This window comes from Arctopsyche grandis, chromosome 5 (genome assembly GCF_051622035.1).
Source record: "Arctopsyche grandis isolate Sample6627 chromosome 5, ASM5162203v2, whole genome shotgun sequence".
Classification (NCBI taxonomy): domain Eukaryota; kingdom Metazoa; phylum Arthropoda; class Insecta; order Trichoptera; family Hydropsychidae; genus Arctopsyche; species Arctopsyche grandis.
Genome location: NC_135359.1, coordinates 9,450,398 through 9,476,588, shown reverse-complemented (window position 1 = coordinate 9,476,588; position 26,191 = coordinate 9,450,398). Strand labels below are relative to the sequence as shown.

The following is a 26,191-nucleotide window of genomic DNA, read 5'->3' as shown; positions in this document are numbered from 1 at the left end:
ATAATAGAGTAAGCGGATAGGTGAGGTGTGTAACGTTTGTGCGTATTTCACGTTAAAATGTCGCCGCTAAGAGTTAAGTTAAGGTTTAATTTCCGCCACCGATGAATGTAACCATACGCTGCGTATCATTTTACCACCATAAACAACATGATATATTGTCGAAATCCATTGGAAGATTAATACTGTTACGATACGCGCGCGCGTCTTACATAAGAATCATTTCTCGCGCGACCCGCTCCGCCATATATTACGAAAGTAATATCCGACTAACACGCGTTCGCATACGATTCGCGCTAAAAATATTAATAAATTATTTATTGTTTTCGTATATGTATGTACTTATGCGTGTGTGCATACCTTCGTCCGCCTTATGAGCTTTATTGATTAATGTATGGCAAAAGACGGGCGTTTTAATGCGGCTTTTAACGTCCCATACTTAACCGCACACGGAGAGGATATTGGTCCCCACTTCGAAGCGCAGAATGCAAAAGGTTGATATGAAATTGACGTGTGAGTGATGTGTTCATTATGCGCATGAAGCCGACTCTGTGATGTACGTATTACATACATACTGGCGTGCAAAACGTATCACAAATTGATTGTGATTGTCATCGTGTGCATAAGCTTATCTTTGACTAAATGAGTTGACAATTTGACGGCACTTGAAGACGCGACACCAGAAGGATACAAATGACGTAGCGTAAATGCAAACGATTAGCTATCTAGAGTGGGAAGATTTTGCTACAAACTACTTATTAACTATACCAACTTCATTTTAATCGATAAAATATGATATAATAGTTTATCATCACTCTCCCTTGAGCTCATTCTCAGTCTTTCTTCTTTTCCTTGATTAAATTTCCTTTTCCTTGATTAATTTTGGCTGGTTCAGAGATACCTTATCAGTTGAGTTGAGTTAACCCAATATACCCAGCTAACAAGATTCTAATTGACACTTTTTCAAAAAAGGATCCAATGCTTATTTCCACATATAAAAACTACCCCGAAGAGGTATTTTTGACAGATTTCTTCACTACTAACCTGTATAAGATTCTTGGCTCATATTCCTATTATATTAAATAAGCTGTACTTACGAATAATTAATTTATTAATTAGAATAATTGATAATTCATTAATTCTAATTTGTTTCCTTTCTTGAGCTTTTTTGACATTATCTAAACATTTTATTGGAATTTGTCGGCACTTTCGTTTTTATGAAAAAAATCTTAATTTCTATCTATTTCAGATTACTATATCCTTTGTGACACGTACCAATTTATTTATGTATTTATTTTTAATATACAAGTATACCACAGTGTTTTCACAGGTCACCCCAATATGACACTGTGGCTAGTAAATATATAAAAGATATAAACACATAAGAAAAAATAAAATAATAATTATAAAAAAAAACCAATAAGAATAAAACTTCAAAAAAATTGAACATAAAAATAGAAAATTAAAAATTAAATATTGAAAAATTAAGAATTAAAAATTAAAAAATTGAAAAATTATAAATTGAAATAATAAAAAATATATACAATTTTAAATTTAATTAAAAGTAAAAATACGGATATATTATCCTATCTATTATTATTATTATTTGATGACAAAGAGCATCAAGTTCCTCAATCATATTTCTGTTGACTTTGATTTTTTTTAATCTACATTAAATATACCGATCGGGTTGAGAAATTGTTTAATTAGTGATCGTAAGCGTATTCTATTTTTGTATTTGTTCCATATTTATGCGTATTTTGTATATAACATATTTATTTTCATTCTTATTATTGTATCTTTTTTGATTAGCCACGGTGACTGACAAATACTCCACAATGTCACTATGGCAAAATTGTAAAATATATTCAAACTAAATTGTTATGAAACATTGCTGATTTTGTACTTGCACTTTATTTAAGATCTTAAACCGGGCGTTGGTAAATTCATAAGCATTCAATACTGATTATAGAATTATGCATAGTTAAAATGTTGGAAAATTTTATTTGATTTATTGAAAGTTCCATGTGTACATTGTACATGCATACATATGTAGGTATATACATAGTTGATTATTAAGCAAAATTTAATCAAAAATCAACGGAGAATATTTACGCATCGCCCATACACTATACACCGATACATTTCATTCTCAATGTAAATTGAGCGTTTTTCGTCGTTCTCAAAAAAAAACCGTGTAATTATCATAAACATTGTGTTTGATTTATTGTAACTACATGCATACCTGTGTAGTGTATGTATATGCGGTTATTGCTTGCTCTGTTGAAATATTAAAAAACAAGGAGAAAAAAAACACAATCGTTTCACATTCGAAAATGTTTACGTCGAATTGGCGGTGCGCGGTCACACGGAAAACCATTAGAAAATGCTCTCATTTCCCAGTGAAAATTTCGTATGCAAATGACCCGTCGGGCGATGGGGCGTGGTCGCCGTGTAATGGCCCGGTTTTCCACGCATTAATCACTATACTTCTTGACATCAGAAATGTTTGATTACTGCCAACGGCGAATATCCGTTACAACAGCAACGGTACAGCGCGTGAAATTCGCGATTAATATTGTTTGACGATTAACCGACAAACTCCAAAAAAATGAGACTATCAAATTCATAAAATACCTATTACAAACAATGCTTCCGTTCTGAATTGTTATTGCTACGCCTTAAGCCGCACATCTATACATATACAACCATACAATGTAATAAATATTCGGAGATAATTGCTGTTGGCATGAATGCGATTCGAATTAATCGCGAATAGATCCGCCGACTTTTTCACACATTTCAACTTGCAATTCTTTTGATATTGATAGCGTATCGCAATTTGAGATCGTTTACGTTTAAAATCGCTTCATATATTACATAGCTATTAGTGAGTGCGCGATGGATTATTATGAATATTAAGACTATTATAGGAGGACGTGCCGCGTCCGAACAAAAACACTTGCGACCCTGTAATCGATATCGATTTAATCACATACTACCAGAGACACTCAAACTGTGGTCAGACAAATTCGAATAACAGGAAAAACATCTTAAAAATTTATCAAACAATAACAAAACTTAAAATAACTAATCCCCGATTCTAATGAAAGAAGCATTGAATAATTCTATTCCGACACCAACATCGTTGTGATGCGTTTGAAGAAGAAAGATTCGATCAATGTGAAACTTTTTTTATTATAAAATCTGGTGTAAATATAGGAAGAGTTAAGGTCAGATAAGAGATAAGATCAAAGGTCAAAAGATAAATGTAAGAGATAAGAAGTGAATATAGGATTTAGAGAAATATAGGAAGACAAAAATTCGCTTGGAATAATAAAAATAAGTGCATTTACACACGTTTATGGTGGAAAAGCACGACCGAAGTTTCAGTCATATGAGCCGTTATATTTGCAAGTGGCGGAAGTTCAATTTTCAGTTCCAAAATTACTATTCCTGTTTGACTGATTTGACAAATTGTTATCATTTATTTTAATTCAATATAGCCAGAATCTCGGGAAATCAGAATAGACGTATTACAGACCACCAATGTCTTTAAATATTACCATATTTAATGTTTGACAAAATTTTTCTCGAAATGAAGAAAAGTAGACTCATACTAAAGTAACCTGTAAAGCCTTTCATTTTTATGAAAACTATAACTAGCTCCATAAGTAACTAGACATCTGACAAGATAATATGAAATTGTATGACCGAATTCCAATATAAAATATCTATATTCTCATAAGAATTCTAATAAATTGTTGTATTACCAACGTTGTTCATTAAAATCAAACCAGAAAGAAGTGAAAAGATCGAAAGGAGTCAAGAAAAATGTGCTGTTTTAGAACGCCTGGCAAAGTACATAGGTTGTCGGCTCGCCCAAATGAAATCGTTGCAATTTCACCCTAGATAAAATGGCGTTACGGTATAATTTGACATGGATGATGGTAGACGTGACTCCATTCCAGAGGTCTCTCGGTGCATCGCCGGTACATGATGTTCCGCATGCACCAATTTTACAAAAGACCTTACGAATACTCCACATACATACATACACACCCGCTCTGCGGAAACTCAAACGCAAGATGCGCTCGTGTACGGATTCAAACCGACACAAACACGATCAGTGTCCGTACACTGTGCAATGGTAAAATATGGTTATGGTGTGTTGCTAACCGTTGTAGGGCGTGTCGTGGTCGTCTTTGTCGTCGTGGTCGTCGACGTCGCTGGCATTGTCGTCGGTGAGGTTGTCGCGCTCGTCGGGGTCGCGGGCTGAGTGGGCAGAAGGGGGCGAAGGGGAGCCCCCGTCGCTGAGGGGGGGCGAACGGCCGCCTCCGCCCCCGGAGCCCCCGCCTGGCGCCCCCATGCCACCACCTCCACCCCCGCCAGACTTGGACAAGTTCAGAACCGGACTGTGCCCGTTGGACGAACCTGAAACATACAACACATTAACTTTGATCGTCGTCATAGGGATAGGAATTGAGATTAGACCCAGTCTCTCATTTAATTAAACTAATTCAATCCATTCCAGGCGATGCTTGTGGTTTTAGTTACTTGCATGTAGTTTAAAATATGAAAACCATAAAAATGTATTATTTTGTTATTCATCTATGAACTGTTTTTTTTTCCTACAATTTGTTCCATATATCAATTGTAAGTTCTATCATATTTCATATGTGAAAAATTTACATGTATATACATAATATAAACTAAAAATATTAAGTAAAAGCTTGGTAAAGTAAAAAAAAAATAATAATAACTTCTATCTACATATATATGTAGTATCACAACTTTTTAACAGGGTGATTAAAAAAAATGCATGTTAAAGTTCATTCAAATTTTGTTGTAAAAAAGGCATCGCGAAGCCATTCACCGGCAAAAATAAAACAATTGTTAAAATTCATATAATCACAACATATACCATTACACACATACACACAGATTATGAATAATTGATGCGGCTGCAATCAATCAAAAAAGAGACTGGGCATTGTTGCAAATTAAAGATGAAGCTCTGAGGTCCCTCGTGTTAATTAAAGCCGCCACAATTTACTCTGCCCGAAGGAAAACACCACTGCCGGCCTGTTTTGCGTTTGTTCATGTATATGTACATTTTTTTTGTTTGTTAATTAACTAATTGGACGTATGAATCCTCTCTCGAATAATAATATATTCATCGACGAGGAGGATAAAATCCCGAAAGAATAATGGGATACATTCTGAATGCGATACGGGGGTAAAATTACCCGTTTCGATTACGTCAATGTATGTATGTATTTACATAAGTATCATCAGCAAGTACCTGAGGAGTGGTGGGTCCTGCGGATGCTACAGTTGTCTGTCATGATTGGAAGTAGTGGAGGTCTGTAGTATCCGCTGGTCCCTGTTTGGGACATCCCAGATATTATACAAAACATTTACAATAGTATTAGAAGACAAATATCAAAGTCAATAATTACTACATTAATCGAAATTGAATGTATTCCATTTATTTTGTCGGGTAACAAATAGTATACAACTACTGATAAATCAACCGAGACAGTAAAATGTGAAACAATTCATCTGTAAACGTCCATATTCAATTTAAACTAAATCTGCCATATTGAATATACACATACATATGTATGTACATATAATATCTATGCATCAATGAAAAACCATATGTTGAGCTTTAAAATTTTGATATTGAAATAGTTTTTGTGTGCAATCTATGGTTACATTTCAACCATTTGGACATTTTACAGGTATATATTATACATATATTATGTTACAGTTGAAGTGTATCTTCCAGTATTAATAAATTTTGACTAGTTGGAATATATTCCATCTAACCTGGTACTAACTAACATTATAGTTGAAATTTATTTTCAGTTGTAATATATTTTGACTAGTTGGAATATATTCCGTCTAACCGACGTAAGTTGATTCGTATGGCGAATAACATTCCAACTGGTCAAAATATATTACAACTGAAAATACACCTCAACAATAAATTGGTACCAGGTTAGATGGAGACATTAAGTTTTCGTGAAAACTTCACTCGACTAGTAAATTGAGTTGGAAAGTCACATTTTTGGTTTTGAAAAAATTCTTAGAGCTATCGTAATACGATACTCATTACCATAATTCGTAATAACGCATTATTGAATTCCAAATCATTCGTAAAAACATCAGAGCTGTCATAATTCAACTGTTACATATAATACAATTGGCGCCCATTGTTGAAAGTGTATTTTCGCTTGTAGAGTTATAATTTACTGGTCGAATTGTATTCGAATATTAATACCCTAAAACGCCAGTTGGATTATAAAAATTAATACTGAAAAATCACTTCAACTGTAACATACATATATACCTAGATTCATTTTGAATTTGATAATTACCGTTTTGTGATCCTTCTCTCGTTTTGTTGTCTAAAGCCAAGGCTCTGTCCATATCACCTCTTTCGTCTCGCATTCTGTAACAAAGGAAATATTTGAATTATATTATGTGCAACTTACATTATTTGCAAAACTCATACTACAATCTTTAATGATGTGTAAAATACAAAGAATTTATAAATTGATAGCGTTCACCCTTATCGTAGCAAAAAGCACTGAGAAGATTCACGCATAATAATGATAATGAAAATAAATCGTAGAACGAATAGAATAAATTTCTTCAAAAAGTTCAACGCAAAATGAAGAAATATCGTACGAATGTGGGGAGCAGATGTTCACCGTGTAATACCGGCAGCCCTCCGAATGGAAGGAGGACTTGCAAACAACCAGGAGGAGGACTCCCTCCCTGGCATAAATCCCGTTATGATTGCGACTCGGTAATTTTTAACGACTAAATGCTTTTAGCGCCACCCGTCGACTCAAAAAGACATATTGGAATCCCCACTAAGGAGAAATATTTGAAAAGTGCACTTAAATCGATGTAACATTGCAGTGAACTTCATCGAACGAACGTTAAAGTATATTTTTTTACTAATATAAATTCATACGCGTAATTTTATTTGAAAATGGCAATATGAGAATATTGAATTTCATTCGGTAATTTGAAGCTTTTGTGCAACGGCGTTTGATGCGCTTTTCGCGAGCTTTTACAGGCCGGAAAGCGATTTAACCATTTAGAGCGAGCGTCTTTTTCCCCTTTCGACTTAAAAGCATAGGGGAAGGGTTAAGAAAACGGTTTGCGGTTAAAGGAATGTATGTAACCTTTGCCTTTGCGAAAATAATTTATATTCAAATGCAGCAGCCACTGACAACTTGATTATGATGTCTGATATAATTTATTTTTAAGGCGAGGGAAGCTTGAGTGCGGCGCGGGAGTCGAAATTAAGACTTCAACATATATCAAAGTTGGGAAAATCGTAGGAAAATTCACACAAATCATAAGCCACAGGAAATTGCACATTATCGCGCAGACGAATATATCCTGGCGATTCTCGACACATTTTGCGAATATTTTTCCGTTCATTTTATTTTTTATTTTTTTCGGAAAACTCAATATATCCCACATAATGAGTAGGGTGTAAACGCCTCGAACCGTAAGCTCCTTTGGCGTCGATCTTTGGCCGGGTGCACAAATTTGCATTTCATAGTTGAAATTTATTTTCATTATGCGGCTATATTCAGTCAGAGACCAGGTAGTTGCTGTGCCAATTTACATTTAGACAACTCCGAATGAATAATAATATTCTTTCGCTTTTACCCCTTTACGTGTCAAACGATTTTCACCACCGCGTTTCGGCTTTGCAAACTATGAATTTATATTACGGGTAATATTGACGGAGAAAAGAGGTACTAAAAAATTCAACGACAGTATTTAATCAATGACTTTGCATTATGATAATGATTTTTTACATATTTTTATTTAAAAAATATGAATAACACAATCCAAAAAAATTTGAATTCGTCACTATACAATATGAGATACACTTTTCTCCTTCCACAAAAGTAACACTACATGGATTTCCAAAAGCTTTCTCTTAATTTGTATGGTCTATAAAAAATTGATTAAAAAACATCATTATTTCCAATTATTAATGACAAATCAATGCCAGAAACGAATTTGATCAGGAACATGATACAATATTTGATAAAATACTATGAGTCAAACTATTTTGTGTTCATAATATGATTTAAGAATACTGGAAAAATTAATATCCGTTCGAAGTCTACTTATACATGTGACTAATTTAGAACACATCCTGATTAATAGATCCAAATTGAAATAATACAATGAGATCGGCAATCATTACAGCCTACCGTCCCGATGAGAGCCATTCATTTATCGAAACAGATTGCCTCTCCGAAGAGTGCATCAATCAAATCGTTCGAACTTTTCCATTTCTGATCATCTCGCTCGCATTTCTTTAATATAATAATAATCTCGTGCACAATGACGGACTCAGAACCCACTTAGGCCTCAATGGGATCACTTTGCACCGTTCGCGGTCATTAATCAAACGCGCGTTTCGCTACACAACTACCGAATCGACAATAATACTATAACAATCGACGTGCGTTTTTCGTTTCTATGTTTCGATCGCGGGAGGCCATTGTTGCCTTGTAAATTCGGTAGTAAGCTCAGCGTGGAGTCGACCGAATAAAAAATAACAGATTTTTGATGCGAGAGGAACCCGCATCGAAACAGTTTGACAAGCACTTTTTATATACAGCGCGATCGCGAAGCTCGACATGGTTGCTTTCCGGCCATTCATTCGATACAAGTCATTAGATCTATACTACGTACATATGTAAAATATATGTATGATAAAAATAATCGATTAGCCTTAGTTTCAAATGGTACAGATATTATGAAGTTTGATCTAAATATACATACCTACATACATGTGTAACTTATCATAAGAGCGTTATACTGGTTCCGTCATTTAACAATACGCTTCACTTTCGTGGTAGCCGTATAGCTTACAGTCAAAGGAACACGTTATATCAATCAATGTAAATTGAAACGGCTTTTGTGTGATGCATACACACACACACATTATAACATAGTCAATGAAAGATATCCCGCTGTTTGGCAACTTGTTTGGTGTTTCGCCCTCTCACGGTAGGAATATAACAGTTTCTTTTGCTTCTTTTATTCCTTTCAAATTATCAATAGACCCTATCGCGGTAAGTATCTTGTCTTCGCCGGATTCGAAATGGTGAGGAAACAATTTGTCTTTCCTTTGATTTATCACGAGCATCATAATTCATCACGGCGAACGTTCCTTTTTAAAGTTTTTTTGTATACGACAAAGCATAATTAATAATGCAACGGAAGTTTGAAAGTGTTGAAAAAAGTTAAATACTTTAAATAAAAATTTAATTAAAATTAAATTAAATTATCATATATTATATATGTACATATGTACGTCGCTCGATACAATCTTAGATTAAGTCGCATGCAATATATTTGAACGGAATTTTGATGCAGTGTCTGTTGCAGTTACGCTTGCACAAGTGCAGCATAATATTTTGACGGGATTAACCGTCACCCCCACCGCCCCCTCGTCTGAATTTGAATCCAGGAGTGGTAGCTGTCAGTAGCTGGGGGTTAAAAGAGGGGGGTGGATTTTGGGTGGGTTGGATGAAGCCACTTGAAAGGTCTTTGAAGGTGGAAAATCGGTGGGGTTTTCACCGTGCTGAACCACCCTCGACAACCCCATATCCATTGGGATTGAAAGGTTCCACTGTTGAAAGCCAGTGATTGAATTTGATAACTAGTAAGCACGATGTGTATACACATTGTTTCCTATGTTTCGGAATATACATACATATGTAATATGATTTCAATCAGATTGACCACCCAAATCCAATAACTTTTACTTGAAATCTAATCATCTACATTTATAAAAGAACAATGCAATTTACTATTGTAAATAATTTTTCTATTCAATTGCCAAGTTGGATTATTTATTTCATATCTCGACTCGTAAAATTGTCCTGTAAGTCAGATTGCGGACATTGACGAAATAATACGACCATTGCGCTAGCAAAGGAAGCATCAAAAAATGTATAAAAATACCTTGGGGGGTTGCTAATCGAATAAAAATATCAGTTGGGGTCGGAGAAAGAATGGAAAAAAATATATAAAAATATAAAGAGGGCCGGTCGTTCACGGAGGCGCCGACCCCTCAAATCTACTGTCAATATATTTCCGAAACCCATAAGCCAGTTGGAGTTCCTTTTCACGCCGAAAACACCAGATCCATCTTCCCCAGTGACAGCTATATCGCTCCAAAGTATTTTTTCGTCTTTGTTACGAAGCCATAACCGTCGAGAAAAGCCGCCATTTAGACATGTAGATTAAAAAGCCGAAACGCACAAATTTCCCTCAACTATGCATGTACATACGTATATAAATACAAACATGTATTATAAGTATCAAATTGATTTTATACAGCCGTTAAATATATTGTGTATAATTGGATTCGAAAACACCCTTTGAAATCAACACGAATTGAAATACAAATCTAAAATGAACTGAGCGTACACGTCACGACGAATTGTACTTAAAACTGCACATACGAATTAATTCGTTGATGCAATTATAGACTACATCCATGTAGAATGACATTTAAAAACCCATCCCTTTGAAAAATGATATACGTAAAATGGAACGAAACATCCCATCAATATACGTATGTATACCTTAGGGACAATGTATGTATGTAGATTTAATCAATAAATTATTGTATAATACGTCTGAAAAGTTATCAAAGTCGAATCCCAGTAGCTTCTTCGAAGCCGTAAGCGTTCTATGTTCCGAACTCGCCAAAGTGCACATAACAACATACATTACAGTTAAAGCAGTAGTAGATGTGTGGGTACCGAACTACCCAACTACCATACTTACAGCCACAGGCGAACGAGGAGAGTGAGAGAGGGCAGACAATGCAAAATTAAAGTCCGAGACCAAAGGAAACCACCGCATTGTAAAAGTATGTAGTAGCGTACGTTTTCTAATAAGAGTCGGCGCTCGGTAATAATAATACACACACATACACACATCCGTGAACGAGAACGGCAAGAATGGGTGGTGGGCGACCCCTCAGAAACGCCAAAATTAAATCTTGAATGAAATTTGAAACTTTATTTCACATGGTAACCGCACATATAAGAAAATTCCTCGGCTTTATTGCGCGATGATTTAAGGATACGCCCGGGTTGGGAACAATGCGAGCGAGATTCGGCTCTCGTTTTCGCAACTTCTGACTTACCGGGGGTAGAAAAGAGACGTCCGAAAGCGTTCCTATGCACGTTTATGTATGTACATGTATTATACATAGAAATAACTGAAAGTTGGCTTTGCAAAAGCTCTTGCTACTAAGCTTAAACTTTCCACGGAAGTGAGAAAGCTTCGGAGCGAAAACTCTGAAGCGAAATGCAATCGTATAATGTCGCCTTTGAAAAACAATCAAATTATGTACACACAGTCTATATATAACTTGTATTGATAAAAATATTCTTATTTAAAACTGGCATGAAATTTCATAAGCCGCAGAACAAATTAAACCATGTGTATAAATCGTTTCATTTTAAGACATAACCGTTAAAAACAGAATTTTTTTGCACTTGAAATACATATGTATATCGCGATATCAATCTATGTATAACGAAAATTCATCGATGAAGTAATTCAACGTAAGCAAGATAATAAACGTTTCACGCCCGACTTAAAATCTGAGATGTGGCACACAGATTTTCAACCGTTCTATTGTATCTCCGTCACGTATTAATTGCTGTGGGAAAAATCCATCATAGATAATCGGAAAATAGTCGTATTGATCTAACGAATGAATATACATACATACATAGACGATCTGGAATTTGTGGCAGCCCTATAGATGCATTTTGGAACGGATAGTAAATACGTTGCGAAAGCAGTCACATGCATGTTTTACGGATTGAAAAACACGGTCCGGATTTAATGATTATGTAAAACGATCCACTTGTCAGTAAGAACTTGTTACGATATCAATCATGTTCATAAATTCGTGTGTCGAGAGGGCTCGTTACCGACGAACGAAAGAACGGACGAACGGGTTCGTCATCCCACACTTCCCCCAATATTTATCAAAAATAAGTATTGTATTATACTAAAACACGGGGTAAAGCTTTGTACGATTGAAAACTAACAATGTGTATTGTTCAAGTTAATTTCAATTATGAATTCGGATGCGAAAGTGCTTAATTAATTGCGTAAGACGCATCACCGGTGGCGACCCCTCGACGCATTAAATTAATTACACAGTACGAAATTATAATTATAATAAAATTAAAAAATTCGATAGTAAGAGATAATGCGGTCGGTAGACATTCCCACAAAAGAAAAAGAGTCATCCGAATGAACTCTTGCATATACATATTTTTCGGTAACATGAAAAAAAAATTGAAACTAATTATCACAACTCAGAAAAATGGCATTGCGTTATAAATAAATCCGTTTTTTTAATGTATATTTTACTTCATTAGCGGAAATTTATCGCTTTGTTCGCTAGAGATAGAGTTAATTAATTAAATAAAAAAAAAACACTAGGTCGTCGTTTAATTTATTTTTTTCAGATTCATATGCAATACAATAGAACTCATTTTGTAATGAGCACGTGATGATTGTACCTCTACGCTGTTTTTTTTTTTATTTTATTATTCGTATAGCATAATTAAATAATGAAATTAAATACCGCTAAAATTTAAGTTTAAAATCTTAATTATAAATACATAAGTGTGCGTTTAAAAGTATCAGATTTGTGTAAAAAACTCAAAATTTTCAATACAAATCTCGGCACACGTCAAATTCGGTAAACTATGGCATCTCGTTCATTTGGCACGCGTTACATTTTAGGGGTCGAAAAGTGCAGTTATGATACACGATCTCGAAACGTCGTCTTCGCCAGATGGTGCAAATGAAAAAAATCATTTTAAAACACATCTGAAGTTTGCGGACGAGGGAGGGGTGGATCGTCTTCTTCGGAGGAGAAAGAAGTGCGGCGCCAATGACAAATAGCTATTTAACTCGTGCCGACGTACACGCATTACGCAGAATTTGTACCGCTTTAGAGATGGGAAAAAAATAGGTGGGACGCGATGGGGGAGAAAACAGCCGAATAAAAATATATGTATATATAAAAAAAAAGTTGAATAACATGATGACTTTTTGGGGGGCGAAGAAAGATCATTTGTAAAACCGAGAAGAGCAAAGGAGACGCGACTTTGTCACGAAGCGCGTAAGAGAAGGAGGAGGCAAGTAAAAAAAAATGGGGAGAGGAGCAGCAGCCGCAGGAGACAGTTATTTAAATTTGAATAATATAATATGGAAAAAATTACATCACTTAATACTCCAATAAAAGTACTGTAAGCGCTGGGAGCATTAAGAGAATGAAAACGGGAGGCAAAGTTAGAAAAGGGAACGGTAAGCTGCAGACGTGTACTGAAATCATAAAATGATGTTCTTTTACCGAGGGGGGGTTAGTGGGACTTGCGTCATTAGGCCGACTTCTGGGGACGAATATTACCACCGATGGACCTGAGATTCTGATAAATAAGACAACTTTTGCTTCTCTTTTTTCTCCTTCACCATCCCCATCGTCTTCAGAACCGTAACACCGAAATGACTCTACTTATATTTACTTTTACAAAATACGTACATTATACACCTACCATACAATAGTCCCCAATTTTATAGGGGAATTAAAATTAAATATTATATCATTTAAAATATATATGTGCGATTTAAAAATAAAAAAGCAATAAGACTAAGAACCTCTAACGAATAAATAAAAAAAAATACTTGATCGTTTGAAAAATTGCAAATCCATTGTTTAAATTAGGTCAGCATTCTAATATCAAATGCAAGCATGTGATAAGTTACTTTCGCAAATAAAAATATAAAGCAACCTTAAATGAATGAAATGCGCATTAACACTGAGCATATATGTAGAATCAACCGGCAACCGTCCAAGTTGGTCCACACTCTGTATAAAAGGTATTTAATCTTAATAACCCGCGAGTTACAATTTCGATTCCACCTTTAACTGCACAATTTTATTTGTTAAATGATGGAAACATATTTTTTTTTTCATAAGAAAAATAAAACCCTGTTCAATGTAGCCTTTTTTTGTTTAACAGAAATATATTTATTTAATGCGCAAATGATTCATTCTAAGGGGCAAAGTTCTTTTTTTAAATGCACCGTTAAATCGTACCCAATTTTATATTGTTATAAAATTGTAAATCCTCAAAAAGCTCACACAGTAAAAATATTCAAACGCAGCACGCGTCCCTCTCGTTAATTAAAATCTTTGAATACATATACAGAACGAAAAAAAAATATACAACCAATTATTCGACGTTGTTAAAGAATGACCGCGTTTTATTAACACATAAACGTGGCTAACTTACATTTCGATCGTAAACGAAAAGTGCATTCGTTTTCGATAACAATTGTTTTTCATGCGTCATAAAGTCTAAAGAGATGCGCGTATTGAATGCGTAATTTTAATGGAAAACTTGTACCGTTTTGAGTTACGACGCGTCCGCCCGACTCTCGCATATCCTCGATTGTTTATTAATAAAAAAATATACATATGTACGATATCTGGCATAATGGAGAGAAAAATGCGTTGCCGCCCCTGCGCCTGCGATAGCACTCTTTTATTACGTTGAACTATATAATTTAACCTGTTTAATTTTTATTGCCGGTGCATCCATTGCGCAACGATGAAATATGAACGATTCGTACGAAACGCGTATCATTACGTACTCTCTTAACACACTCGCGGCGGTAACTACGATTTTAATTAGAAAATAAAAAGGTTGCCGCTCGAGTGATTCGATTCGCCTGTGCGGGTGACCAAAACTCGTCCGAATAAAATTTTAATTGTGCCTCGTTACGAACGTCCCAATCTACGATTTCGAGCATTGAGACGAGACACGAGAAGAAATCGATTCGATAATCGGTCATAAGGGTGTTGTTGTCATCGAAAAAAGGTCCGAGACGTGTTAAGTGGTACTGACTGCTGTCACCGCGCCGACAGATAACGATCTGTATCACAACACCGCGCGTCAGATAAAGGTTAACAAAAAAAAAATCGCCGTTTCGTCTTTTTTTTCGATTTATCATTTTTGTTTTGGTCAGGTGCCTGCGACTCTCCGCGTGTCGAATTATAAATGTAAGTATTGTGACTGGACGTGTAACACATTGAGGATATAATAATATCTGTTAGGGGGAGAGAGGCGGGTCATTTGTCAAACTATTGACAGCTCATCCCCACATGCCGCTCCTTCAAAAGATACACGTTAAAAAAATCTAAACGTATTTTTGGATGTATGTGAGTGTGTGTGTGTGTGTAAAATTCGTCGAAAAGTCAGTTTGAATATTTAATCATATTTAGACGCGACTATCTGATTATTTTTACACCCGTACGTACCTATTTAACGCGCTAGAATGGTTGGTCACCCTACGTCAATTAAAACACACGGTATATATTAAATTCAACGTGCGAAGATTATCATTCGTAATGCTGTTCGCGATATTTCTTCGAAACATGTTAATAATTTACGCACTATCTTAGTTCGGTTTTTGACACGTTAATTTAGCATTATAAACAGTTTTAATAAAAATATATTCAATGCATTGTTTGAATGAAAAATTTTAAATGCTTTGATCAGTTTTTATGTTCAGTAATCTCAAATGGCATTACACAACAATGTACAATAAATAAAAATAGGTCAGCAGACACAATCAGTAATTACAGTCAATGGTGAGCTGCATTGAATGTATATTGATATCTCATTATTTAATAATAATGGTCAGGGCTTTAATTAAACGCTTACTTTATTTTGACAGTGAATTCGTAATCTGACATGTGAAGTTCGAAATGGAATTTTTTATTTATTTTTACTAATTTATTATACATTTATTTATACCATAGGTACCATGACAGGTGGTCCCAAGGCGACACCTATGATCAAAATATTGTACCTAAGTACTAAACATTATAATATAATTATTATACAATACAACTGCGTCATAATATGGGCAAAATGGTACAATCAACAAAGTATATACGACGAATTTGCGAGAAACACATTCTACATGTACAATGTACATATTGAGGTAAGCATATTTTTATTATAATATCAACAAATTCGATATGCGACTAATTCGCGAACGAAAGGTGGGGCGGGATGTTATATGTATATTATATGTATATTTTCTTACAATCAACAATGAAATCACTCGAGCGTTCACACGACTTAATATTGTCAGAGACGCATATTTCTTTTATGAATCCAAAAGACGGTATTTACTGACCAAATTAAAAAAATTACCAAAACAAATTATGTACTGAACTGACCACTAAATTTAATAGTGCATAGACTAGTAGTTAGTATATAGTGCTTTCGAAAAAAGTGGTCACGGGTTCAATCCCAATAGTTGTAACTGGCCAAAACTTAGATATGTGACTCCAAGTCGATCTTTTCCTATCAAATTTTGCCAATTTATCTGATTTTTATCGAAACTATTTCAACAAAGTGGCAACCTGTACCCATTTTCTCGCAAAATTTCGAGTTTTCAACATCTCAAATTTCGCCGATTGGTAGAAATGCTGCAAATTTGTCCATATATGTCTCTGTGGATCGATATTTGTATTTGCCTTGCATAATACTTAGAATACTTCTGTACAATGTTTGACCGTATATATCGTGTTTAATGTAAATATATGGGTGTATACCTGTATACATAATTAATAATTCTTAATCTGTATACCACACTCCTAGTTTTGGAGCATTCTGTTAAGACGAGTGTGCATGATTGGTTGAAATAAATAGTCACTGAACAACTTTTATTAATATCCGATACAAAATTACATAGCCTTTCGTATCTTAAGCAAATACAATGATTAAAAACTCGTAAACAAAATCTTCAAAGAAGTGATTTACCCAATAATACAAGAATTATCACGGTATAATTTTTCACATTAACAATGCAGTAGAAATAGTTTTTTATGAACCGATAAAATCCTAATTATATGAGTATATTTTAATATAATATTATAGTAGGACGACGGCCACTGCTATCAATTTGAACGGTAATCGTCGAATGTTTGTTCCCATTTTATATTTTCAGAGTTTACATTCCTGAAAACCGCCAGTACTAATCAATCGTAAAACGTAGCCGGGAACGTCTGCACACATCGGGCCGAATTTTCATCCATTGTAAACACATTTTCAAATTAATATAAATCGTACACACGACTAACTATTATGTAGATATACTAGAACGCGCGCACCTCTATTTAACCTCGCGACACAATCGATTCGAAATGCAAACACACAATTTTATTTATTTTTCCGTCATTCTCTACTGTGGGGGTGAGAGTACTGTTTTTATTATTTTTTGTTTAGGAAACGAGAAGGGGATGGGTGACAATAATTGTAGATCTGTAGTAAAACACAACCGGCGAACCGGGTGTGTTTGCTTTAGTGTGAACGAACGCTTATTAAACCGGAGAAACCTGTCAAAATGTTTACATTTTAACATGCAAAACAAGAACGCCGACTAATGATAACATAGCAGCGATCGTAGCGATGTCAATCAATTCGGTATTGTTTGTTTCGTTAATTCGACGTGGTTTAAAAACCTACACGTGTACATATGTACGTACCCTAGTAATATTTCCAAGTACACATTTCCCGAGCTGCATACTGCGCGAGTGCATCATAAATTTACATGCAGAATTTAAAGCGCTCGCGTCTGGATGGATGTCTGTGTCAATATGAGCGAACCCAGAACACTGGTGGCTGCGGATTATACTAGTGTGGTTGCTGGGGTAGTTGTATCAGTGATCTCAAACATTTCTCAAAGACCAAACCCGCCTATAAAATTCCATTAAGCTATTACAAACATTTTACTTCACTTCGATTAAAACTTTAACGTATTTAAATTAAATGTATGAACATTTATAAATAAAAGCTTACGATTTTATCTATTCAAAATCAAAATCAATATCAAGGACAATTTGATCAGACTTTTTGTAAAAAAAATATTTTTTCTCGATCGTTTAAGTATGCACATATGTATGTAGAAGGTCAACTTACTTATTACTAGCACTAATGAGGCCCACAAATTCAAACAATGTTCTGTTTTAGAGATATTTGATATATAAATATCGATAGATACGAAGCGATTGGTCTATTCTTTGATAGTATTTTGATTGCTTATTTATTAAGCAAGATCATATTCCAATGTTCAATCAGATCCTTCCGTAATCCTTCATTATTTCACATGAATCCCTTTTCTACAAATTTTTCCTGTAATTCCTTTTTATATATTCCCCCTTACATTGATAGTTTATAGAATCATTTATTGCTTTCAATTCCTATTGTTTGATAATTTTCCTTAGTAATGCATATGAACATACATATCTACCATTATTCAATGTTTTTCTTCTTTATTTTATTTTTCATTCATTGTTTTTATAAATTTTTAGAAACTTTTTTGAATGTTATATCAAAAATTGTTAATGTTATATACGTTTTAATGGTGTTTGTTTATATTTTTTAAATAAATAAATTCCTTGAAATACCGACTATCAAATAGTTTATCGCTACGATAAATTGTCCAACAGACCTCTGCCTCTATAAATCCCTTAGTGTATCTTAATAAGAATAATTCTCGCTCTTTAAACTTTCAAATATTACAAGTTCGAAGTTAAATAAAGACGAGTACATACATATAAAATGATATTGAATGGGTTTCAATACATTTTTGATGTTTCGAGTACTTTTTGAAAACTCGTATGTGCACATACAGATTAAATTAAAAAAAAATACCGTGCGACATTAGATGAAGCTTTGTAGGGGTTGGTTCGCATGCCATCTTTGGCGATCGCTGTTTCCAGCGAGTGCGGTCGAAAGTGCTGGGGTCGCGAGTTTAATTTACATATCCTAACAAAAAAGCAGCCAACGCCGTTTTAGCAGTCAGCAACTTTTTGAGTGGATTCGGCACGGTCCATGGACCTCGCAGATTCTCCTTTCCGCGCACATAACACTCGAATCTAAATAAAATGCAAAAAAAAGCACAACCATCCCCCTTTGCCTCTAATGCGATGGAGTAATCCTATATGAATTGCGTAACCTCGACAAGCAACTACTCCATACCCACATCCATATATATATTTAAAATTTACCAGAACGTAATCAAAACGGAACTAAAAATAGGTATCAGCCGGAAACTGATGTATGTATGTATGTATGTAAGTTTAGCATATTGAAACTATAAAGGACACTCCGATGAGTCATCCACCCTCCGATTCGAATTATGCGGATCGTCTTGACAAAAACGCATTATGCAAAATAGGGTGTTGATTTCGCATTCTAAATTTTTGATTTGTGACCGAATCGCTCTCGAGCCAAAGAAAAATCTTCAAAGCAGACCCTCTACTATCTTACATAGAGTGTCATCGACAAGGAGTGAACCAAATCTCATGCGAGACCTTAATTTATCACATTTTACTCAGTGTAAGATAATTTTCCACATTCGAACCTTTTGTGAAACGTGGGCGTAAAATGATAATTTTATTGAGTTCCTCAAAGTACTATATTATATTATATTAGCCAGTAGCATACACAGTTCGGTAGTTGCGTTAATGCTAAACGCCGAAAGGTTGCCGTTCGATCCCGTGGGTTGACCTCGATTAAAAATAAAATATTCCAAGTATTTCTATATAATAAAATATTCCAAGTATAACAGTTCCTCATCAAATCGGCAAATCCATCCTATCTACTATTTGTCACCAATATTTGAATGTGATATCAAATTTATATATGTAAAAATATTTTCCCATAATGCCGTAATGGCATTATGGGAAAATATAAATTTGAATAATATTTCATTTTCAATTATAAAAACCCGTGACCACTATGTTCGAAAGCATATATGCTAACTACTAGTCCACGCTGCTGGTTATATAATAAAACGAAGAAATGATTTCCATTGTGGTTGTAAACACGGTTAGAATGTGTACTTTACTCATCAACGAATGATTTATGAATGTTTGTGCGTCTTAATAAATTTTTATTCAAAAAATTTTCTCCCTTTCAGAATTGTCAAAATGTATACCGGTATAGATTTTCCAGATTGTCACCGATGACAAACGACGAAGAGTCTAAAAACAAATCAAGGTGGCACCCATCGAAAACAATCATCCGCGCGGATGTTCAACACCTCTGTCTCTAGCGAGAGCAAGATTAATTGGATAGTAAATTAGAGGTGGGTGGGAACGGAGGGAAGGCGTCCGACAAATGTCCCGTGAAATGGGCGGGATCTTACGATTTTGTGCCGCCGACAAAATGACTCGGTAAAGAGCAAATTAGCTGCCGGATGACAAATGAGCGGCTGCCCCAGGGCGGCGACACCAGCCGCCACTTGATTGAGCGGCACAAATTGCGCGTGCCCTGTCAGAACGACATCGAAACCCAAAACTGAACCACCCGAAACACTCCTCACGACACTGTCAATCCCCAAAAACACTAATTAAAAAATCATAAGAAAATTGGATACATTATACACACACACACACACACACATGAGACCACATCCCTAATGTAAAATAAGATTAGTATATACATACATACATACACGAAATGAAACCAGATGTCTGGAGTAAAACGATCCGTACGGACACAAAAGGCGAGTTCATATCAAACCGGTATAAAGTATCGGACGGGGTGGGTCATTAATCATCCCGTTTTCAGTGGACTTATTGCGAGACGTCAACCGGGATGCACTCGTCTACTCCACCACCCTTCCTATTCCGACATGAATGCAAGAAAAACCTACCCCTCCGAAAGATTCTACAGTCAAAGTAGGAAAATAAACATCAACCTATAACATACTAATAAATTTCGAATCGAACTTTCGGAAATTCAATCAGACTCTAATTAATTTCAAAATATCCACCGCAAAAATTAAAATACCCATAAAAAAACTCGACGTCTAGACACCTAGCAAACACTAACTTCCGATAGTACAATTTCCGCCAAACTCCACATATACATATGTACATACATATAGAGGTATGTACATATAAAAAATCCTTCACTATAATGAATATTAATTTCGAAATCGTTTCAAATTTGTGCTGCCAAATATATTATGTTAAAAAATATGATAAAAAAAAAATCATATCAAAACAGCATTAAGTAATGTATTCCCCATTAAAAAAACTCGTATCAATATATCGGCTTTTTAAACTACATAGGTTTTTCAGGCATCAAATATACATACATACATACAATAATTGCTTACAATACATATACAACAAAGCATAAATAATTAGCAAAATAGATAACGAGGTCGAAAAGTCACAACCGAAAACATCCATTCATTTAAAGTGCGTATCATAAATGCGTTATCCAGAGGCGACAGCATATCAAAATGAGCTTTAGATGAATCCTTAATACGATATTTTTTATGACAAACTCTACCACCCTCCTCCTGCTCCTCCCCCTTCCGTCTCTTTAAAGCGGACCCTACCACCGACCTGTGAGGGGGCGTCGAGGCGCTAATGACATTATATTTCATAATACCGGTTGAAAGATAAGAAGCCAACAGATATATACCATAATAAAGGCGACGCCATTACGCCATCATACACACACACACACACACACACACACATACGCACACGCGCGCGAAATTAAATTTTGAATCGGCTAATCCCGAATACGAACCGCTCTTTTTCACGGCGCGAAAATGACATCCGGATGAAAGATGATGACAAAATAACGAGGTGTCGCAACGGGGGGAGGGACACCAAAGATGACTTCGTCGTTTTTTTCTTTACGACCCACCACCGAGAAAAAACATTTCATTTTTTTTTGTTCACTATTTTCGAGACGGTCCAAAGCGGCTCGCGATGAAATTACAAATAAATGATTAAATTTCGAACAATCGACATTGCGCATTACCGGTAGTTAAATATTCAATATCTAGGCGCGCGCGCGTACTGTAATATAGATTGAGAACGCCTCACACAGAATTCCACGACGAGCAAAGCGAACCCGTGTTTAAAGTAGTATTAATATTATTTTTATAGCTTTATTAGCGCTATGCGGCTCGTAATACCATTAGCTACGCCCAATGAATTTTTATATCCAATACTTATTACAGTAATAGTTTATCCTTTAGGTTATATTTAAACCCCGCTACATATATAATAATGTACATACATACATACATTCGTAATACAATTGTTATAAAGTTCAAAATTTAGTATTTCATATTAAGAAAATATGAAAACAATCATTGAATATAAGTATGTACACACAGTCCAACAAAAATTGGGCAAATAAAAATGATTTATAATAATATTTGATCGGTCGAAAAGTCCAAATAATATTTACAAACATACATACATATATTGTAGGTCAAATATTGTGTATAAATAAAGTTTTATTTGACGTTTATTACAGAGCTGGAGTCGGAGTCGGAGTCGTAAAAAATCAACCAATTCTGATTCCTTTTATAATTTACTTTAATTGATAGTATTAGGGGTATGTATCAGCTTCGAATAATGGGCAATTACAATACTTGTAATTGTGATTGTGTAAAATTCACACAATTACAATAATGTACTTACTTTTATTTATACCTATTCAATTACCAATAATTCAATAAATTGGATTATGTACATACATGTCAACTTTTAGTATTTTTTTTGTATTCCTTTATTTTTAATATTTTGAAAATCACTATTACTTTTCACTACAATTTTATACGTTGGCAAGAAAAGTCGATCTTACTAAAATCATTCAAATTGGAGTTGGACTTTGCAGTCGGACTCGGAGTCGGTAAATTTTGATCCGACTCTACAGCCCTGGTTTATTGTAATATTCAAACTTTCAATTAAACATGAAAAAAAATGATGAAGCCAAAGTCATCAAAAAATATCACGACTGCCCATTATTCGAAGCACCTATTAGAAACGGAAAATTTAAAAATATTCATCATGAAATATTAGAAATCAGTGAGAGTTGGTGTTGAAGGCAAAATTGGAGTTGAAATTTTTATAACGACTTCGCAGCCTTGATGTGTAAGCTTAAGTATGTACAAATTTCGGCTATAAAGTCGTTGGATACTTGGAGAAAATCAGATTATTCATAAACGTAGTAAAAAATTCCACCTGCAATAAATAGCTTTCATAGCATACATTTTATCTACCAAAGTTTGCACAAGTAACCACCAATTTACCGAATAAATAAAAAAACCATTTCGACATTGTCAAATACCCCCGACAAGTTTGAGCGACGTCATTACTCGCAACAACGACGACATATCCACTCGCAAGCCCTCCAGGTGTGTCGTCTCGTCTGTCTACCTTGCTTACTTGACAATTGAATGTACGCGCGCATGACAAGTGTACAATTGAGACTAATGACGCAAATCGTTGCGGAAAACGTGACGGATTCGCGAAGCAGTGAGCCGTGGACACGCATAACATTAGGGGTGGGCGGGGGAGGGTGGGTCGGCGAAAGCCAAATGAATGATTCGCGAGCAACATGAATAATGAACCGACCCTCCCGGGGAGGGTGGGTGGACCGCCGCGAGGCCGAGGAAGTAAATGAAAACGAAAAGAAAAAAAATCAACGATAAAAAGATTAACACAAAGACACCACGCCGCTGCACCATAATGGGGGATCATTTATCTAAATATTTTTCGCTTATTTACATCCTGCTCGTTGATGGCCGATTTGCGTAGTGCCGGATGCCGGCAACGAGAGATATGCACGTTTAATTAAACCGAATCGCACGAGTCATCCCTAGATCTAACTGTTTGCCAATAGTTCACCTAAATATCCTTCGTACGAATTTAATTTTATCGTTATGTCACTATGCGCCATTGGTTGTTAAATTGACTCTCTCATGTGTATTTTTTTATTTTTTATTTGACACGTTCGTTTAGCGAACGCTCCATCTAATATGCAATTATTGATAATAATACGTATCGAACGATGCGATGAAAAGGAAAAACCGTTGCTAAAAAATAAAAATAATAATAAGTCATAATGAACTATCCGTGGGAGAATTCACAGAATCATAATACATAGTTTGATCCATTTCGAGGAACTCGTTTTCGATTTATTATTTATTATTCGCTTTGACAGATACCGGATTGACATAGTAATTAACCCTATATATTATATGTATTCGATTCGCAGATCCGACGCGACCGGATGTTATATAGATTTTTTTTTAATTTAACGATATCACATTAATTTAAATTTCCCATAGTATTATACATACATATGTATACAATCCAACACGCTTACTATCACATATGTCAATAGTATTATGACGTGTCGTTTCACTTTAAATTAAAAACCAGTCTTATATAATTATGTATATATATCCACATAATAGTGTATACGGACTACTCAGAAACCAATCCATACGAAAAAAGTCTCTCGTGTGAGTGATTTTTTTAAACGCTCCAAGTCCTGTCGAAATAAGTACGATTTTCCGATTTTCACGGACGTGAGGGTGACCGTGCGATGTATTCGACCGTATTAAATCCGCAGCCACACTCCTCGTCCGTAGAATAATACAATGGGGGTATTACGGAACCGGCTTCGGGGCACAGATATGCAAATCTAGTCGGGCATAAGTCACGGGCGAGTCTCATTAATTCGCGCCGTGTAATCTCTTCGCCATCGCAGTCGTCGCGTCCTCGTCCTCGTCCTCACCCTCACTCTCTCTATCCATCTCTTTGCGTCTCTCGGTCTTGGCTTGTTTTGTTTTGACACCGGATTAATTAATTCCCCATTTCGCTACACGGAAATCGCACGACGACTCGCCTAAACGGATCCCCTCCGCGGAAGATAAACCGCTTTTTAATGTGTCCCGCTCGCGGCTAACAATTTGTCACCCTCTGCAATATTGAAATCGACCGTATTTTAATTATTCAAACGGTCTTAGAGCGTGTGATTAGAAATTACATTTGAACATTGTCTGAGAGATATATTCAATTCGATTACTATGTAGTACATACATAGCTTTCAATGTGAACTTTGGGTTTTTCCACACAAAAATTCAATCGTACTATAAAATTAATTCTGTTTTCCTTATAATATTTATATTAACTCAATACGGGTAAACACATACGCAGTTTTTAGTAAAACTTCACACAAAAATGAAATTTTATTTGAAAGATTCAGTTTCAAACTCCCATTTATAGATATCATACTAGCATATCTTTATCCAAAAAAATTGTAATTAATTTTAAAATATATGATTGCTTGACTTGCTAGCTTGACGCTATTTTTCAAAGAATTGAAAAGAAAAATAATATTCAGAAAATATTTCAAATCCCAAGATATTGAAATTGACTGGCTTTTCTCGCCTAGCACATTGTACGTACATACATATGTATGTATACATATTCCTCAAAGTCAAGCTTTCATTCAAATAAACAGCACAATGGTCTATAAGTTGGTAGACTGAAAATTATTTGAAAAATACTCATTTGGTCATTCATACGGTCGAAGAAGCTGTATTCTAATATTTTAAAATTAATCAATAGAACGGTTTAAGAGTTTTGTTTAATTTACAATAAATATTATTTTCACCGTTACTTTGCGAAAAATACGCAGAATCTCATAGAAAGTTTTCGGAAAATTCGGCCGATCCATAATGAATAAATATCTTACAATATACTGCAAACAACATATGTATTTCAACCTCAAAGGTTCATTGAAAAATCTGTTTGCTTACTCTAAGGTCAAAAGTCTACGGTCAAAAGCAACTGAATAGTTGGATTAAAATAAAAACGACTAACTTTTAGCAAAAATTCAAGGCAGGCTCAGTCATTAACACATTTATATATTCAATTGATAATATTCACATAGTGAATATTTATTACATTTGAGAACATTAACCGCACATACATATGTACATATGTACATACACATACGAAGGCCAAAACTTTAATAAACACAACCATTAAATTAAATTATATTATATTTGCAATGATCGAGTACTACGTACGAGTACTAAGTACGAGTAAATATAATACATATGTATGATATTCCTTTAAGGTCATTTACATATACAATGTACTATGTAGATAAGTGTAAATTCGCATTACATTATGGAAATACAAATTAAAAACATAACAGGCGACAAGTTTGTC

The 26,191-nt window shown here is 34.9% G+C and overlaps 1 protein-coding gene across 2 annotated transcripts in view; it reads right to left on the bottom strand.

Annotated features, from left to right (window-relative positions):
* Positions 1–26,191, bottom strand: part of dac (dachshund family transcription factor) — a 201,211-nt gene that overhangs the window by 74,327 nt on the left and 100,693 nt on the right. For both annotated transcript variants that reach the window (XM_077430530.1, XM_077430531.1), the window contains 3 exons: positions 6,384–6,457; positions 5,303–5,383; positions 4,177–4,431 (listed from right to left, as the gene is read on the bottom strand). In XM_077430530.1, the coding sequence (XP_077286656.1) occupies positions 4,177–4,431; positions 5,303–5,383; positions 6,384–6,457 (410 nt within the window). The remainder of the gene's footprint in view (positions 1–4,176; positions 4,432–5,302; positions 5,384–6,383; positions 6,458–26,191) is intronic.